Raw genomic sequence first — 13747 nt, forward strand, 5'->3', positions numbered from 1 at the left:
ATGAGTGATATTTCCTCCTGATTGGTTAGGCATCTGTTCTGTTGCTGGTAGCTGACAATCAAAAATATTTTTAGTATAATTCCTATATGTATATCACATACAATATCCATCACACATATATGTGTTATTCACAATTTATGTGTATATACATAATACAGAATATGTCAAATATTTATGATACATATCACATATATGTGTTTGTTTTCATTAGATTTATTTTTCTGGCTAGTTCTATTTATATGAAGCAGTGCTTCTTCTACACATGATAGTGTTTTTAAAATAAACGTACTTAAGTTTTAAAGTGAGTTGATTTATTAAAATAAAATAATAATGCAGATAGGATGAAATTGTAGCAAAAATTGAGAAGATATATATATATATATATATATATATATATATATATATATATATATATATATACATGTGTGTTATTTGATACACTGCTATTTCCTTTTATACCTTATTACTTCTTTTTATGCTACTCACAGCCCACTGAACTGACCTTGTAATCCATGAACAGGCTGTGACCGGGTTTGTGAAATCCTCTCATGCAATCACCTGTGAACAGGACCTTATCCCTTTCCTCTGGCAGGAAGACCCTTAAACCTGGGTAGAGGCTCTGCCCCAAGCCCTGTGCTTCAGAGGCCTGCTCTGGCCTAGTCTGATCGAGCCCTTCCTCACAGGCTGAAGAACCCCGGAGCCTTCAGGAAGTGCCCACTGGAGCCTGTGCTCGACGTAACCACGCTCTGGGACCTGCGACCCAGTTCCCCATCCAAATTTCTCTGAGCCCACTCCAGGGCCTATGTGGCTTCTTGGTGGGCACTCCCTAAATCAAGAGGCAGCCCAATCTGTGGGCTGGTGGTGTGGATGAAGCTCAGATATGCAGGCTGGGTGTCCACACTCATGTAAGGCCAACACTCATGTGTGCATGCTGGAGGGACCCAGACTGTGAAGAAAAGGGGGCCACCATGGGGCTGGGACCTCCACTGTGCTAGCCCAGTTACCAAGGCTACCTACCAATGTTAGGGGTGAGGTGACATTGGACACCAGGCTCTGCGCATGGACCAGGCCGGCGGTCTCAAGTTGCCATGGGCAGAATCCAGCACTGACCAGAACCCCTGCAGCCCTTCCCCCATCCCTCCTGCTTCACCCCAGGCTGGCTTCATTCACTATATCTCTTACCTTGTTTTTTTAGTGTGACCTCCTCATGTTAGTCCTCAGGGAGCCTGTCCCCAGCTCCTGCCACTTCTTCCACTCCCAGACATGAATGACCAGAGATTGACAGACAAGGATTGCAGTGCTTTACTTTTTTTCTGACAGAATGGTCAACGTGAGGGCAGTGCCTGGGGAGCTGGACAGCCCTCAGGGCAGGCAGGGTTGGGAAGGTAGGGGGTTCAGGCCATCGGTCCTGGCTCTGGCTCCATCTGGGTCTTCCCTCTCAGGCTGGGCTTTTGTGACTCTGTAGGCTCTGTGAGGGGAGGGAGATGGTAAGCTGGTGGCAGCTTGGTCATTGGCCCCCATTTCTGATGGGCTCACCTGTTATGATTCCGGCATAATCGGGGCAACTGCCTACACTTGCCACCTGTGGATGAAAGAAATGATCCAATCACAAGTTGGAACAATATTGACTTCTGTGTGTGTATGTGTGTGCTTTGGATGCTGGAGGACAAAGCCCATCAACCTTGCTCCTCGGGAAGCACCAAGGCAACTCTGAGCAAGTGATGAGCAGCAGATGGGAGAAGAGCTGGTGCAGGGCCCAAGGGAGGACCTTCTCCCACACATAGAGGAGCACTTTGGAAACCTTCCTAACTTGTGTATTATTCGTTCCACAGATGTTTACTGTGTACCTACTATGTGCCAGGCACTGACCTAGGCCCTGGGAATACACCCAGGAACAAGAATGACTAGAATACTTGCTCTAGTAGAGCTGGCTTTCTAGTGGGGGAGACCAGGAATAAGATCAATGGCCTAGCCCTGACCGGGTGACTCAGTTGGTTGGAGTGTCATCCAGTGCACCAAAAGATGTCAGGTTTGATCCCTGATCAGTGCACAGACCTAGGTTGCAGGTTCAATCCCCATTTGGGGCATGTATGGGAAGCAACCAATTGATGTTTCTCTCTCACATCTTTCTCCCTCTCCCTCTCTCTCATCAATTTAAAAAAAAACACAACCATATCCTCAGGTAAGGATTAAAAAAAAAAAAACACTAAGTCAAGTGTACAGGTGGTGATAAGTCAGAAGGTGATGCATGCTATAGCTATAAAGAAAAAGCCAGGAAGGAGGCAGAAGACCTGAAGGAGGTGATGGGGGAGCCACTGGACATCTGAAGGAAGGGTATTCCACACAGAGTGAAGAGTCATTGCAAAGGCCCTGGGGTAGGAAGGAACAGGTGGGCTTAAGGAGCAGCAGGGAGGCCAGGAGGCTGGACCACAGTGAATGAGAGGGGATTTCAGAAGACAAAGGGGGCTCCTGGACACCACCCTTACTTCCCGGATCCCTGGCCTATTCAGCCCCTTTCCACAGTTATTGCCACATGCTCAGCTCATTAGTGCACCTGGGGCTTCTCCCTCTACCTCTTTGGGTTTTTTAATCATCTTTCTCATCCTCAGGAATCAGTTCTGATTTTACCTCTTGAGAGAGAGCAGCTCTCCCTTTCCCTCTCAGTCACATCATATGGCTTTATTTTCCTCATGGTTATTACCTTTCTCTGTATCCACTCTGCTCGTTAGTGCATTTACCTACTACATGCCAGGCACTGACCTACTGCTTGTTTATTGTCATCCCCCTATGAGTTCTGAGCTCCCCCAGGGCAAGACCAGCATCAGAGCACATGTTGGGCATAGAGTAGGTGCCCAAAATATTTGTCTCTGGAACAATTTATGGCCCCAGAACTAACATTCAGGCTCTGTCCAGTCCAACTCTCTGAGCCTCACTTTTCCCACAGGGGAGAGAACAGGCTAGACACAAAGTCAGGATCAATAAACACATGTTGCTTGATCCCTGATTCAATGAGGTTCAGACACGTGTTAACATGTTAACAATCTCTTTTTATTCTGTCAGTGTTCTGTCTCCCACCTTAAGACAAAAAAGATGTGGCTGTGCCCATTTTCCTGATGAGAAAGTTGGCCAGAGAGGTAATAAAACTTGGTGCAGGTTACAGTTTAACTGAGAGCTTGCAAACTGGTGGCCTTAGTGTTTAATTTAATGTGCAGCATTTTAAAAACTTTTTTTTTTAAGTAGTTTTTCTGCCAAAACCGGTTTGGCTCAGTGGATAGAGCATCGACCTGCGGACTGAAAGGTCCCAGGTTCGATTCGGGTCAAGGGCATGTACCTGGGTTATGGGCACATCCCTCATAGGAGATGTGCAGGAGGCAGCTGATTGATGGTTCTCTCTCATCGATGTTTCTAGCGCTCTATCTCTCTCCCTTCCTCTCTGTAAAAAATCAATAAAATATATATATTTTTTAAAAAGTAGTTTTTCTGCTTGTTAGTCTCCTTCTGCTCCCTTCCCCATGTGATGCTGGGCCCTGGGAGCCGGCTGACCTGAGAGGCCAAAGTCTCAGCCCCTCGCCCTCTCCTTCAGCAGTGGCAAGGAGGCACTGCAGGAGAGAGCAGGACAGGAGAGAAAGGTTTATGTATCTGGTCCCCTCCATCCTGCTCCCTCCTGGCTGGGTTACAATGATGCAGGGGCTGCAAACCTCTCTGATAGTTCTATCTCTCGACCCTTTAGGCCAGTGTAATTACTGCTCCCCATGGCTACTAGTCCTGGATACTGCACCATCCAGTTATCCCACCACCACCACATGAACAAGCCGAGGTGAAGAACCAAGGTGCCAACAGAAACAGAAGTCCCTGCTGACCTCAGATGCATGAATAAACCCAGCAGCGACCAGAAGAACCATCCAGCTGAGCCCAGGCTACATTTCCAAGTTGCAGAATTGAAAGCTAAGTAGACAGCTGCCATTTTAAGCCACTGAATTCTGTGGTGGTTTGTATGGCTATGAAGCTAAGAGATATGCCTCATTTAAATTTGCCTTGCCCAGGAGCCTCATGAACCTACCCCCACCCTGGCCTACCCCCATGCCAAGGCCTCCTTCCTCCCAGTCTTGGTGCCCCTCCCATCCAACGCCCATTCTCACTGGTGAGGATCACAATGCCTGTGATGAACAGCACAGCTGCGACCAACAGCCCATGTTTCCGGAGAGTGTAATTATCTGCAGAGAGAAAAGTGGAGGAGTGTGGTAAGAGGGCCTTAACCCTTCCTCCCCCTTGAATCCTCCCTGGGTAACTTACCATAGGAAAAGGGATCGTCCTCACTTGAATCTGCAGGGGACAGAGAGCAAGTTGAAGTTCAGCAAAAGATTGTGAAGTGAATCAGTAAATGACAGGATCAGGGAGAGGGGACACCTGTGTCTCAATGTTGGTGCACATAGAACAAAACCTAAAGTTCTCAGGTGGCACACAATCTGGCTCCCATCACCTCCCGAACTTTACCTCCTCATTCTCCCCTCATCCTCTGCCCCAGCCCTGCTCATGACCTGCCAGACCACTTCAGGGCCTTGGCACTGGCTGCTCCCTCTGCCCAGAGTGCGTCCCCAGATATCCTCATGCGTCCCCTTCAACTCCTCAGAGAGGCCTTCCATGCCCTTTACAGAAATAATCCCAGTCACTCTTTCAACTTAACCCTGTTTTATTTTTCTTGATCACAACTTTAAAACCACATGACATATAATTAATATGGCTATTACTTTTTTGTCTCTCTCCCCCCACTAGAATGTCTGCTCTATGAGGGCAAAGATTTTTGTTGCTTTGTTCACTGCTGTATCCTGGCACCTAGAACAGTGCCTGGCACTAGGTGAATATCTTTTTAATGAATAAATGAATGAATGAATGTGTCACATGGACATATCATTTCCATCTGCTCATTGGGGCTGGCTGGCCAGGAGGTGGAAGACAGAAGAACAAGGGGAAGAATCATGGTGCCTCTAGAAGCAGAGCTCCTTGCTGACCCCCCAAAATGATCTCAGATACATAAATCCAGGTGAGAACAGAATAACCACCCCGTGAGCCCAGATTAAACTTCCAAATTGCAGACTCAAGTTTAGTTCTCAAAAACTAAATAAATGGTTGTCATTTTGAGTCACTGAGTATTGGGGTGGCTTGCATGCAACATTCATTTATGTATTCATTCCTCTATTTATTATGTGCCTATTCTGTACCCACCCCCTGCCAGTCTTGAAGTTGTGTATTCACCCAACATATGTTTACTGAGGCAGTATTCCAGGCGCTAGAACACACAGTCAGTAGGAAATGGCCTGTTTCCAATCTGGGGACTTACTGACCAGTAGGCCTGCGGGCAGGGTCTGTTGCGAAGTCTTTGTCTGGAGACTGCTTGGAGAGTGTGGTGCCTTTAGTGGGATCAGCAGAGAGAGTGGCCAAAAGATGGTGGAGGGCAGGAGCGAGCCGTGGAGGGAAACAAGGGGCATTACTGACCGTGTCTTTGTGAGCAACCCCCTTCCCACACCGACACATGCAGTGGGCCGGCACGTGTGTCCCCCACTCCGACCCCTGAAGCCAGTAAATAATGAATATATTGAAACTAGAGGCCCGGCGAACGAAATCGTGTGCGGTCAGGGTCCCTCGGCCTAGCCTGTGATCAGGGCCATCTTCCGCCCGCTCGCCAATCCCCAGTCCCGCCCCGCCGCTGCCCACCCTGGTTCTCCTGCCCACCCTGGTTCTCCGTGGCTCCCCGTTTGTCACCCAGTGATCAGAGCCTGCAGGCCGGGGGGAGGGACCAAGAGGCCTGCCTTCTGCCTGCTTGCCAGTCCCCAGTCCCGCCCTGCCACCACTCACCCCGGTTCCCCATGGTTTCCTGTTCACCATCTAGCAATCGGAGCCTTCCGGAGGGGTGTGGGGGGAAGGGGGAGACCAAGAAGTCGGTCGTTCTGCCCGCTCGCCAGTCCCCAGTCCCCTTTCCCGCCCCGCCATGGTTCCCTGTTGGCCATCCAGCGATTGGAGCCTGAGGGCTGGAGGGAGGGACCAAGAGGTAGTCAATGCACCTCATAGTGACTGGTCGATTGGTCGTTCTGGTCATTACGCCGTTATGATCACTGGCCTTTTATTATATAGGATTCCCTCCAACCTCCTGACCCCTCTCCTAGGACTTTGTGGACGGCCCCAGACCCAGGAAGTAAAGGATAACATCTCTCATAACCAGGCTGGGTGCCCCCAGGACCCCGGCCCAGTTACAGAGCCTGGAGGCACTTGTTATAAAACATTTTGAATATCGCCTCTGCTCCCAGGCCGAAAATACCAGAGGATCCTTCTCTTGACCTGCCCCTCTGGCACTGAGAAGTGTCCCAGTGAAATGGCTACTACTGTCTGATGTCCCAGTGTGAAGTCAACAGGCAGAAAAGCTGCCTCATGAACCCGGAGCTCCCCAGGCCAATCTAAGCTCCTCACTCCCAAAACATGAACCATCAGCCAAGGATGCTGACATGTTCAGGAAAGCCTTGAACAGAGGTAGGCAAGGTTAATAGCAGGGACAGAAAATATAAGAGACAGCCTGGGTGGCGTGTGGTGCTGAGGCACCATGGCCCTAACGAGCCTGGCTCAGATTCTAGTTCTGCCACTTAGGGCTGTGGCCTAGGGCTATCAGAGTAACCTCTCTGGGCCTCAGTTTCTTCCCTGTAAAATGGGGTTAAGGTGATGGTTATGAGCACTGAGTGAATACATGAAAGCTTAGCACAGGGTCCAGCACTGAGCAAACTCTCAGCTAACGTTGGTTGTTATTATCTACTTGGCACGCACTCCTCCGTTCTTTTGGGAACAGCTTCCCCTTTCTTGGGCTGGGGGTGGGAGGTGATCAGGCTTCCCGTCTATCTTGTTCGCCAATTGTAACCCAGGCCACAAGGGGGAGCACGTGACCCAGTCTCACCTTTCCCTGGGACCTTGCAAATTCCAAGAAGGGATTCTCAGTGGAAGCGAGGTGAAGCTGCGCAGCTCTGAACCAGCAGATGACAGGAGCCAAGGCAGGAGACAAGCTCCAGCACAAGAGAAGCAAAGATGGAGGCAGAGAGGCACTGGGGGCTTCCGTGCTCAGGGTCTGGGTGGCTCTGAGGCTCAGCTGAATTTCGGTCGCACATAACCAGGAGTATGGAACAGCACATGTAACTCGGGTCAGCAAGGACTCAGAGCAAGTGAATGAGGGACGTGGAGATATTTTCTCAATTGGGAAGTGTGGAAAGAGTTGCTACACCCCACTTGGGGATGTTCCCTTCCCCAAGACCCTTTATTTCCATCTGTCATAAAATGGCTTTAATAGGCAGATTCTGTCAGAATGTGCTAGTTTACTGCCATCACTGGAAAACTAACATTTATAAAAACTGTTATAGGGGAATGGCATGGCCTTAGAGGTGGTGCTCTTGCCCAGTGCCCAAAACGCACCCTGTGGATGTATCTCAGCCAAGGAGTAGCCCAAGCTACAGGTCCTTTCCAGGAGGGGCTGCTCCTCAAATATGGAGCATCACACAGGCCACCTTCATCTGGTCTCAGCCCCCTTCCCCACACCTCTGGGAACACTTGCTGCTCACTGGTATTAAGGGAACCACCTCTTCCCTGACTCTTGGTCTATGCAGTTCAGACAAGGCTGACCAGGTTCTCCAGCCCAAGGGTCCGGGCACAAAACTCAGGCCTGACCAATCAGAGTAGCCCTTTTCCCAGGTTCTCATTGGTCAGACATGGGCATGTGACCCCAGCTGCGCTAATGAAAGTCAATTCTGGACCTTGGGGTGCAGATGATGAGAAAGATGTGCTCTAGCTGTGCTCTAGCTGAGTTTGATACCTACACTTAGAACTATGGGACCATCTTTGCCACCAAGAGGGAGAAAGCCACTTGAGAATGAAGACAACAGAGAGAAGGAGCAAGTCTGTCATGATGACTTGAGCTCTTTGATCCAACCATGCCTGAAAGTGGTACCTCTGGACTTCACAGAACATATACAGCCAATAAGCTTTTATTTTAGTTGGGTTTTCTGTAATTTACACTTGAAAAGCTCCTGCTCTAACAAGAAGACATACACAAGGGAAACACCTATAGCCACATTTCCCGGCCCCAGCCCTGCAAAGGAACCTGAACAAAAGAGCATCCTGAGTCTATTAGGCTTAGAAAATGTCACAAATTAGATGCCCCTCTGGGGACACTTGCTGCAATAAGGTTTGTTGAGACTCTGGAAAATCCTGCCAGAAAGAAACATGATTAACTTTATCTTAGAGTTTCACAAACACCTTTGACAGCAAATCCCACTGAGCCACACAGGCTGGGCAAACCAAAAAAAAATGTTTTGGGAAGATGTATTAAGAACTCCCCAAACGGGTGCTCTGAGAAATATCCTTGGGGGAAAGCTGACCTAGAAGAGAATTAAACAAAACTTGCACATTCCTGTTCTAGTGCAAGGCTCTACCTTCCGTGCTGCTCTCATCCGTCCCCGGGTCTGTGGTTAGAAGCACAGTCTCTCCCTTCAGTTGCTGCGTCTGGGTTGGTGTTTCTACTGAGGTCAGAAGAGCAGGGAGGGGAGGGGAGGGCAAGAAACAAGTGAATGAGCAGCATGGATCCACAGAACTGCAAGGGGCCCTCTTCCCCGGGTCCCGCTGGCACAAATCAAAGACGTTCATAAGCCGAGTGGCACTGTGGGAGTGGGAAAGGGGGACTCGTGTAACTGCTGGTGGCAGGCAAATCAAAGCGGCCACTTCCAAATGGCCTTGAAAACAAATTTTAGTGTTCATGCCCTTAGCCCCATTGTATTGTGGGCAAGAGCTGGGCTCTAGAGCTGGGTTCCTGGACCCTGATCCCAGCCATGTCACTGACATGCTGTGACAACTTGGGCAAGTTACTCTGAGCTTCCATGTCCCTATCTCTAAGGCAGGGATAATGATCATTTCTACCTTAGAGGGATTGTGTGAAAATTGGACAAGTGAACAAGGGTAAAATATTTAGACCCAAACAGTCACATAAGTGCTGTGTTTGATCAAAGGGAAAGGGACAAGGTTGCTCATTGTGGCACTGAGTGTGGCAGAAAAAACTGGAAGTGACCAAGGTGCTCATCAAGATGTGCAGAGAGCCCTGGCCTGTGTGGCTCAGTTGGTTGGGTGTCATCCCATGCACCAAAAGGTCACCGGTTCAATTCCCAGGCAGGCCACAAACCCGATTGCTGGGGTTTGATTCCCAGTTGGGGGCATGCAGGAGGCGGTCAATCGATCTTCTGCTCTCACATCGATCTTTCTCTCTCTCCCGCTCCCTTCCTCTCTCTCTAAAAATCAATAAAAATACATATTTTTAAAAGATGTGCATACATTTATTAACTGTGCACCAGTACCCTGTGGAGAACTTAGCAGTTAAAAAGGACAAGATCAGTGTCCATACGGGAACGTGGGAAGAATTTCCAAACATTATTTCATGGGGGGGAAAGGCCAGCTGCAGAAACACAATCATATAATATCCTTAAGCTCACACAAATATACCTCCCAATCAGCATATTTCCTCCAGGTTACACACACGTGATACAATCTCATTGGGGGACTACTCCCAACCCCATGCTAACAGCGGGGGCCTCCCTGAGATGGGAGAGACAACAAGGATGGGGAATGGACAAAGGGATTTCGTCTTGCCTACCACGTTTTTATTACTTCCCAGAAGAATGTGTTTATATACACCTGTATCATTAAACATTAATAGAAAAAATTGGGGAGCACTTTTTGAATTATGTTAGACTCCAAGAAAAAGTTCAAAAATGATTTGAAAATTTTTTTTAAAAAGGGAAAAAGATAAAGAGATTAAAGGAAGAAGTGAATGGGGTTGGCACATAGGGAATTTCTGGGGCGTTTGCAAAACCATTCCTTGACCTGGTGGTGGTTACACAGGGGTTCAATTCAGAATGGTTTGCTAAGTTGTACATTTATGTTTTTTGTACTTTTCTACATGCATATTATTTTTCAAGATTCCAAAAGATTTTTTTTAAAGAAGTGAATGAGTTGGCTGGCTGTCCAACCACAAATTAAACCAGGGGATTCAGAGTTGGGAGGGCTGAAATGGGTAACCAAAGACCCAGAGTGTCAGGGAAAGTGGGGAAACATGTTGGTCCCAGGCCTACCTCCCCCCGTATCGCTGCCCCACTCACCACCAGCCTGCAGGGTTGAAGTCTGAGGGGTGGGCTGGAGTTCTGGAGGAACTGCGTCTGAAGTCCAGAAACAGGGAGAGAAAAGAGAAGAGGTGAGGGGTCCATGAATGGAGGTACAGGAGTATTTCCATAGCAACTCAATTTTGATGTCATGGAAATGACTTAATTAATCCAGCCATTTCCTCGTTGCCTAAATGCAATGGCAGCATCTTCCCTGTCTCAGGCCCTGCCCTCCCCTCCCACCAATTCCCATTCCCCTCTCAGCATCCACCCACCTCTGGTAAGAGCCCTGGAACTTCCTTTGGGGAACCATCCTTCCCCAACCCTCAGCCTACTTAATTCAGTGGCGGCTGGCACCAGCCCTGTTGGAGGTTGAACATGAGACCCAGGTCTGGCTAATCAGCTTTCTGCATCTGTGGCCACAAAGCTCAGGGGTGGGCATGTGACCTGAGCTTGGTCAATGACACTCAGTTCTGGGATATTTGCTGGATTGGGGAAGGGAAAATTCTCTTCCCTCCGGATTCTTAGCAGGTAGGATGGAAATCCCAGGTTTCTGAACGCCATCTTGGCACAATAAGAGGAGACTCTGCCTGAGAATGAAGCCACCACAGAGAAAACAGAACCAAGAGATGAAGACAGGTTTCTGATAGCATCATTTGAGAACCTAGATCAAGCCACGCCTGAAGGTCTATCCCTGGATTTTTCAGTTACACAAATTCAAAAATACCAGTTTGGTCCAGTTTGGGAATTGTATTGCCATTGTTATTTGCAATGACAGGATCTTACCAGGTCTGTCCCTCGTTCCTCACCTGAGGTTTGAGTCAGGGCATGAATGTTCACAGTGGTTGAGTCTGCTAGAGAAATGGATGTGGCCTCCTCGGGTGTCTGTCCTGAGAAATCAAGGATGAGAAGCCAGGGAGTAGGCTCTGGTCCTCCTCTCACCAACATCCCCACTTACCCTCCCTTCTGAAGCCTTTGGGGGCGTGTAATTCAGGAGGTCCTTCTGCTGGTAGAACAGCAGACAGCTCTTTGGTTGATCAGCTTTGGTGGTATCAATACATGATCTTAGAAGTGTTTTAAGAAATGCTAATGCCCCAACACCCTTCCTCCAGCCCCTCTCCTTGCCCATCTTTGTGGGATGGGGGAGATGGGTTAGCCCAGGCACTAGAGTCAGCCAGGGCCCTCATCTCAAATGCTGTTCCCAGCCATTCCCTTGCTGTGTCACCCACTCTGAGCCTCGACTGCAAGGTGGGGATGACTGAATCGACTTCTCAGACCTTAGAGAGTGTGAAATGAGATGGAGGGGGGAAGAGTCTCCCCCACTGCTTAACATGCAGTCAGTGCCTCACCCTGGCCCTACTGTCACTACTCTAACCTCTCCTTTTCCCATCCTGCCCCTTGTTCACCCAACCCAGCCACCTGGCCTACCTGCTGTTCCTCACCAGACTCACTCATTCCCCCAGATACCTGCTTGGCTCATTCCCTCATCTCCGTCAAGTGTCTGCCCAAATGTCACCTCCTGGTAAGGGCTTCTCTGAACACCTTATTCAAACAATCCTCATTCCTGTCCTCCATAACACGTATCACCTTCTAGAATACTATGTAATTTACCAATGGGTTTCTGTCTTTCCCAAATAGAATGTGAGCCCCTGTTTTATACACTGCTGTTTCCATAGTGCATACAATAAGATCTGGCATATAGTAGCTGCTCAACGAATACTTGTTGCATGACTGATGACATACACGAAAACCATTGTATCCAAGAGAGCTGCGGCAGTGAGTGGAGAGTGTGCTCTGGGTTCTGGGACAGACAGCATCACTGGGCCCAGCCCCTCCACTCATTAGCCTCTGGCACAGACACTTCCTTTGCCGAGTCTATTTCTTCATTGTGAAACAAGCAGGGCAACACGTATAATATAATACAGTAAAGCTGAAGGCCAGCTCCCACACACTGCCATGCAGAACGCACCTGCCAATGCCACCATAGCTGCTGCCTTCAGAAAGCACTTCCAGGCAAAGGGGAGACATCTCCAGCTCCTGGACTGGCCCTGGCTCACCCCCTTTGCCTAACTGTGCATCACCTGGGCATCCAGCGAGCTGCTCTGCTGGAGCCCAGCTCCTGGCTGCTGAGTAGAAAACCGACACCCATCTCCTCGCCAAATCAAACTCAGTTCTTCTGGGAGGTGAAATGGAGGCTGCTCAGCAGGACAGGCTCTGGCCAGACTTGGAAGCAGCCACCCAGGTCTGAGGTGTCCAAAAGGAATGTAATCTTGGCCCCTTCGTTGGGACCCCCACTTCCTGGTGCCAGCTCAGTAGGAGGTGAGGACACCGGCTAGGACATCCAAACCCACCAGCTGCCCACCCAGCCGGGCTCTCGAGGTAGGGCTGGGGGCTCCGGAGCAGGGTGGAGACAAGGGCTGGGCCTTACCTCTGGTGGGGAGAATCAGGCCCACAATGGTGAGGAGATACAGGCGGCCGGAGGGCGACATCTATGGGGTGAGCAGGAGCCAGGGTCAGCCATGATGTCAGCGAGGCAGGCCCAGGGCAGCCCCAGGGATCCTTACAGCCCCCTTCCCCAGCCTGAGCAGGTACTTATGGTTTCAAGGACGCCCCTACCAGGGCTAATAGGAGTGTCTCAGAAGTGGGATCCCCAGCAGCCACCCCTCTTCCCTCTGCAGGTCCCCAAAGAAAACAAGACACATCAGACAAAACTGGGCTTCATTCAGGTAGCAGCCACTGTGCAGACGCCCGAGGCAGAGAAGCACTTGCCCACCAGGACTGACCCTGCCGGGCACCCAGAGGGGCCTGGGGCACAGGGGTAGATCCGGGGGCCCCTTCCCTCCCTCAGGGGCTGTCTCCCAGCCCAGGAGTCAGCAAGGAAGGGAAAGAGGAAGAGTGAGTAATGTGCTCCTGACCTCAGAGGAAAAAGTGAGTGTCAGGACCTCCCCGCAGGGACAACAGAACATGATGCTGGGCAGAGCTGGGCGGGATGGTCCGAGAGGGAGAGGAGAGCTGGGGAGACTGAGGCAGGGGCAAGAGGGGCAGCGCAGCCCAGGACCCCTGTCAGGCAGAGCGGGCCGGAGAACTGAGCATGAATGGGGGCAGAGAGGACCCGCTAAGATCAGGCTTTACTCACCTGGGCCCCGGCCTGGGCAGAGTGGAGAAGGTGGAGGAGGGTCGGCGGAGAGACTTACGTCCGAGCTGGGGGTCGGAGCCGGCAGCCTCGTGGAGAGAGGGCAGCGGCGGCTGCGAGCAGGCGGAGGGTGTGGCCAGGAGAGCGCCTGCGGGCGGGCGGGCGGGGACCCAGACGGGCTCAGTCATTTCCTCTTGGGTTTCCTGGCTTCAGAGCCTGGGGTGGGAGCTGCAGGGGGAGACGCTACGGGTGATGGGAAGGGGGAGAGGGGTGAGAAGCCAGGCAGGGACCTCCACCCGCCGGGCCTGGGGCTAGGAGGTCTTGGATGGGTGGGGTTCTTTTGGGGAGGGGGCTGGCGAGAAGGGGGGCGTCTATTGGGGTCTCTAGAGGAGGAGACGGAAAGGGCACAGCCCCGAAGGAGTTGAGGGAGAGGAAGGGA

At 50.5% G+C, this 13747-nt stretch overlaps 1 protein-coding gene across 2 annotated transcripts; it reads right to left on the minus strand.

Moving 5' to 3' along the window:
- Positions 1–1278: 1278 nt before the first annotated feature.
- On the minus strand, positions 1279–13747 carry FXYD5 (FXYD domain containing ion transport regulator 5). Of its 2 annotated transcripts, none has more exons than XM_059666860.1 (10): positions 13312–13747; positions 12604–12664; positions 10985–11065; positions 10176–10232; positions 8463–8549; positions 5343–5408; positions 4294–4323; positions 4140–4214; positions 1537–1582; positions 1279–1468 (listed from the first exon to the last, which is right to left on the minus strand). In XM_059666860.1, exons 2-10 carry the CDS (start codon positions 12662–12664, stop codon positions 1363–1365), a joined length of 609 nt encoding a protein of 202 aa, XP_059522843.1. In that variant the 5' UTR covers positions 13312–13747; the 3' UTR covers positions 1279–1362. The 2 variants fall into 2 exon arrangements, with proteins under 2 accessions (XP_059522843.1, XP_059522844.1); XM_059666861.1 differs by lacking the exon at positions 13312–13747 and adding an exon at positions 12959–13031.

Source organism: Myotis daubentonii, chromosome 15 (genome assembly GCF_963259705.1).
Source record: "Myotis daubentonii chromosome 15, mMyoDau2.1, whole genome shotgun sequence".
Lineage (NCBI taxonomy): Eukaryota > Metazoa > Chordata > Mammalia > Chiroptera > Vespertilionidae > Myotis > Myotis daubentonii.

Excerpts from the sequence above, each read along its gene's own strand:
- FXYD5 (XM_059666860.1), bottom strand. The coding sequence starts at position 12,664 with ATGTCGCCCTCCGGCCGCCTGTATCTCCTCACCATTGTGGGCCTGATT. Across the intron at positions 4,215-4,293 it reads GGACGATCCCTTTTCCTATG|ATAATTACACTCTCCGGAAA; the intron begins GTAAGTTACCCA and ends TTCTCTCTGCAG. Across the intron at positions 1,583-4,139 it reads AGGCATTGTGATCCTCACCA|GTGGCAAGTGTAGGCAGTTG; the intron begins GTGAGAATGGGC and ends TTTCATCCACAG.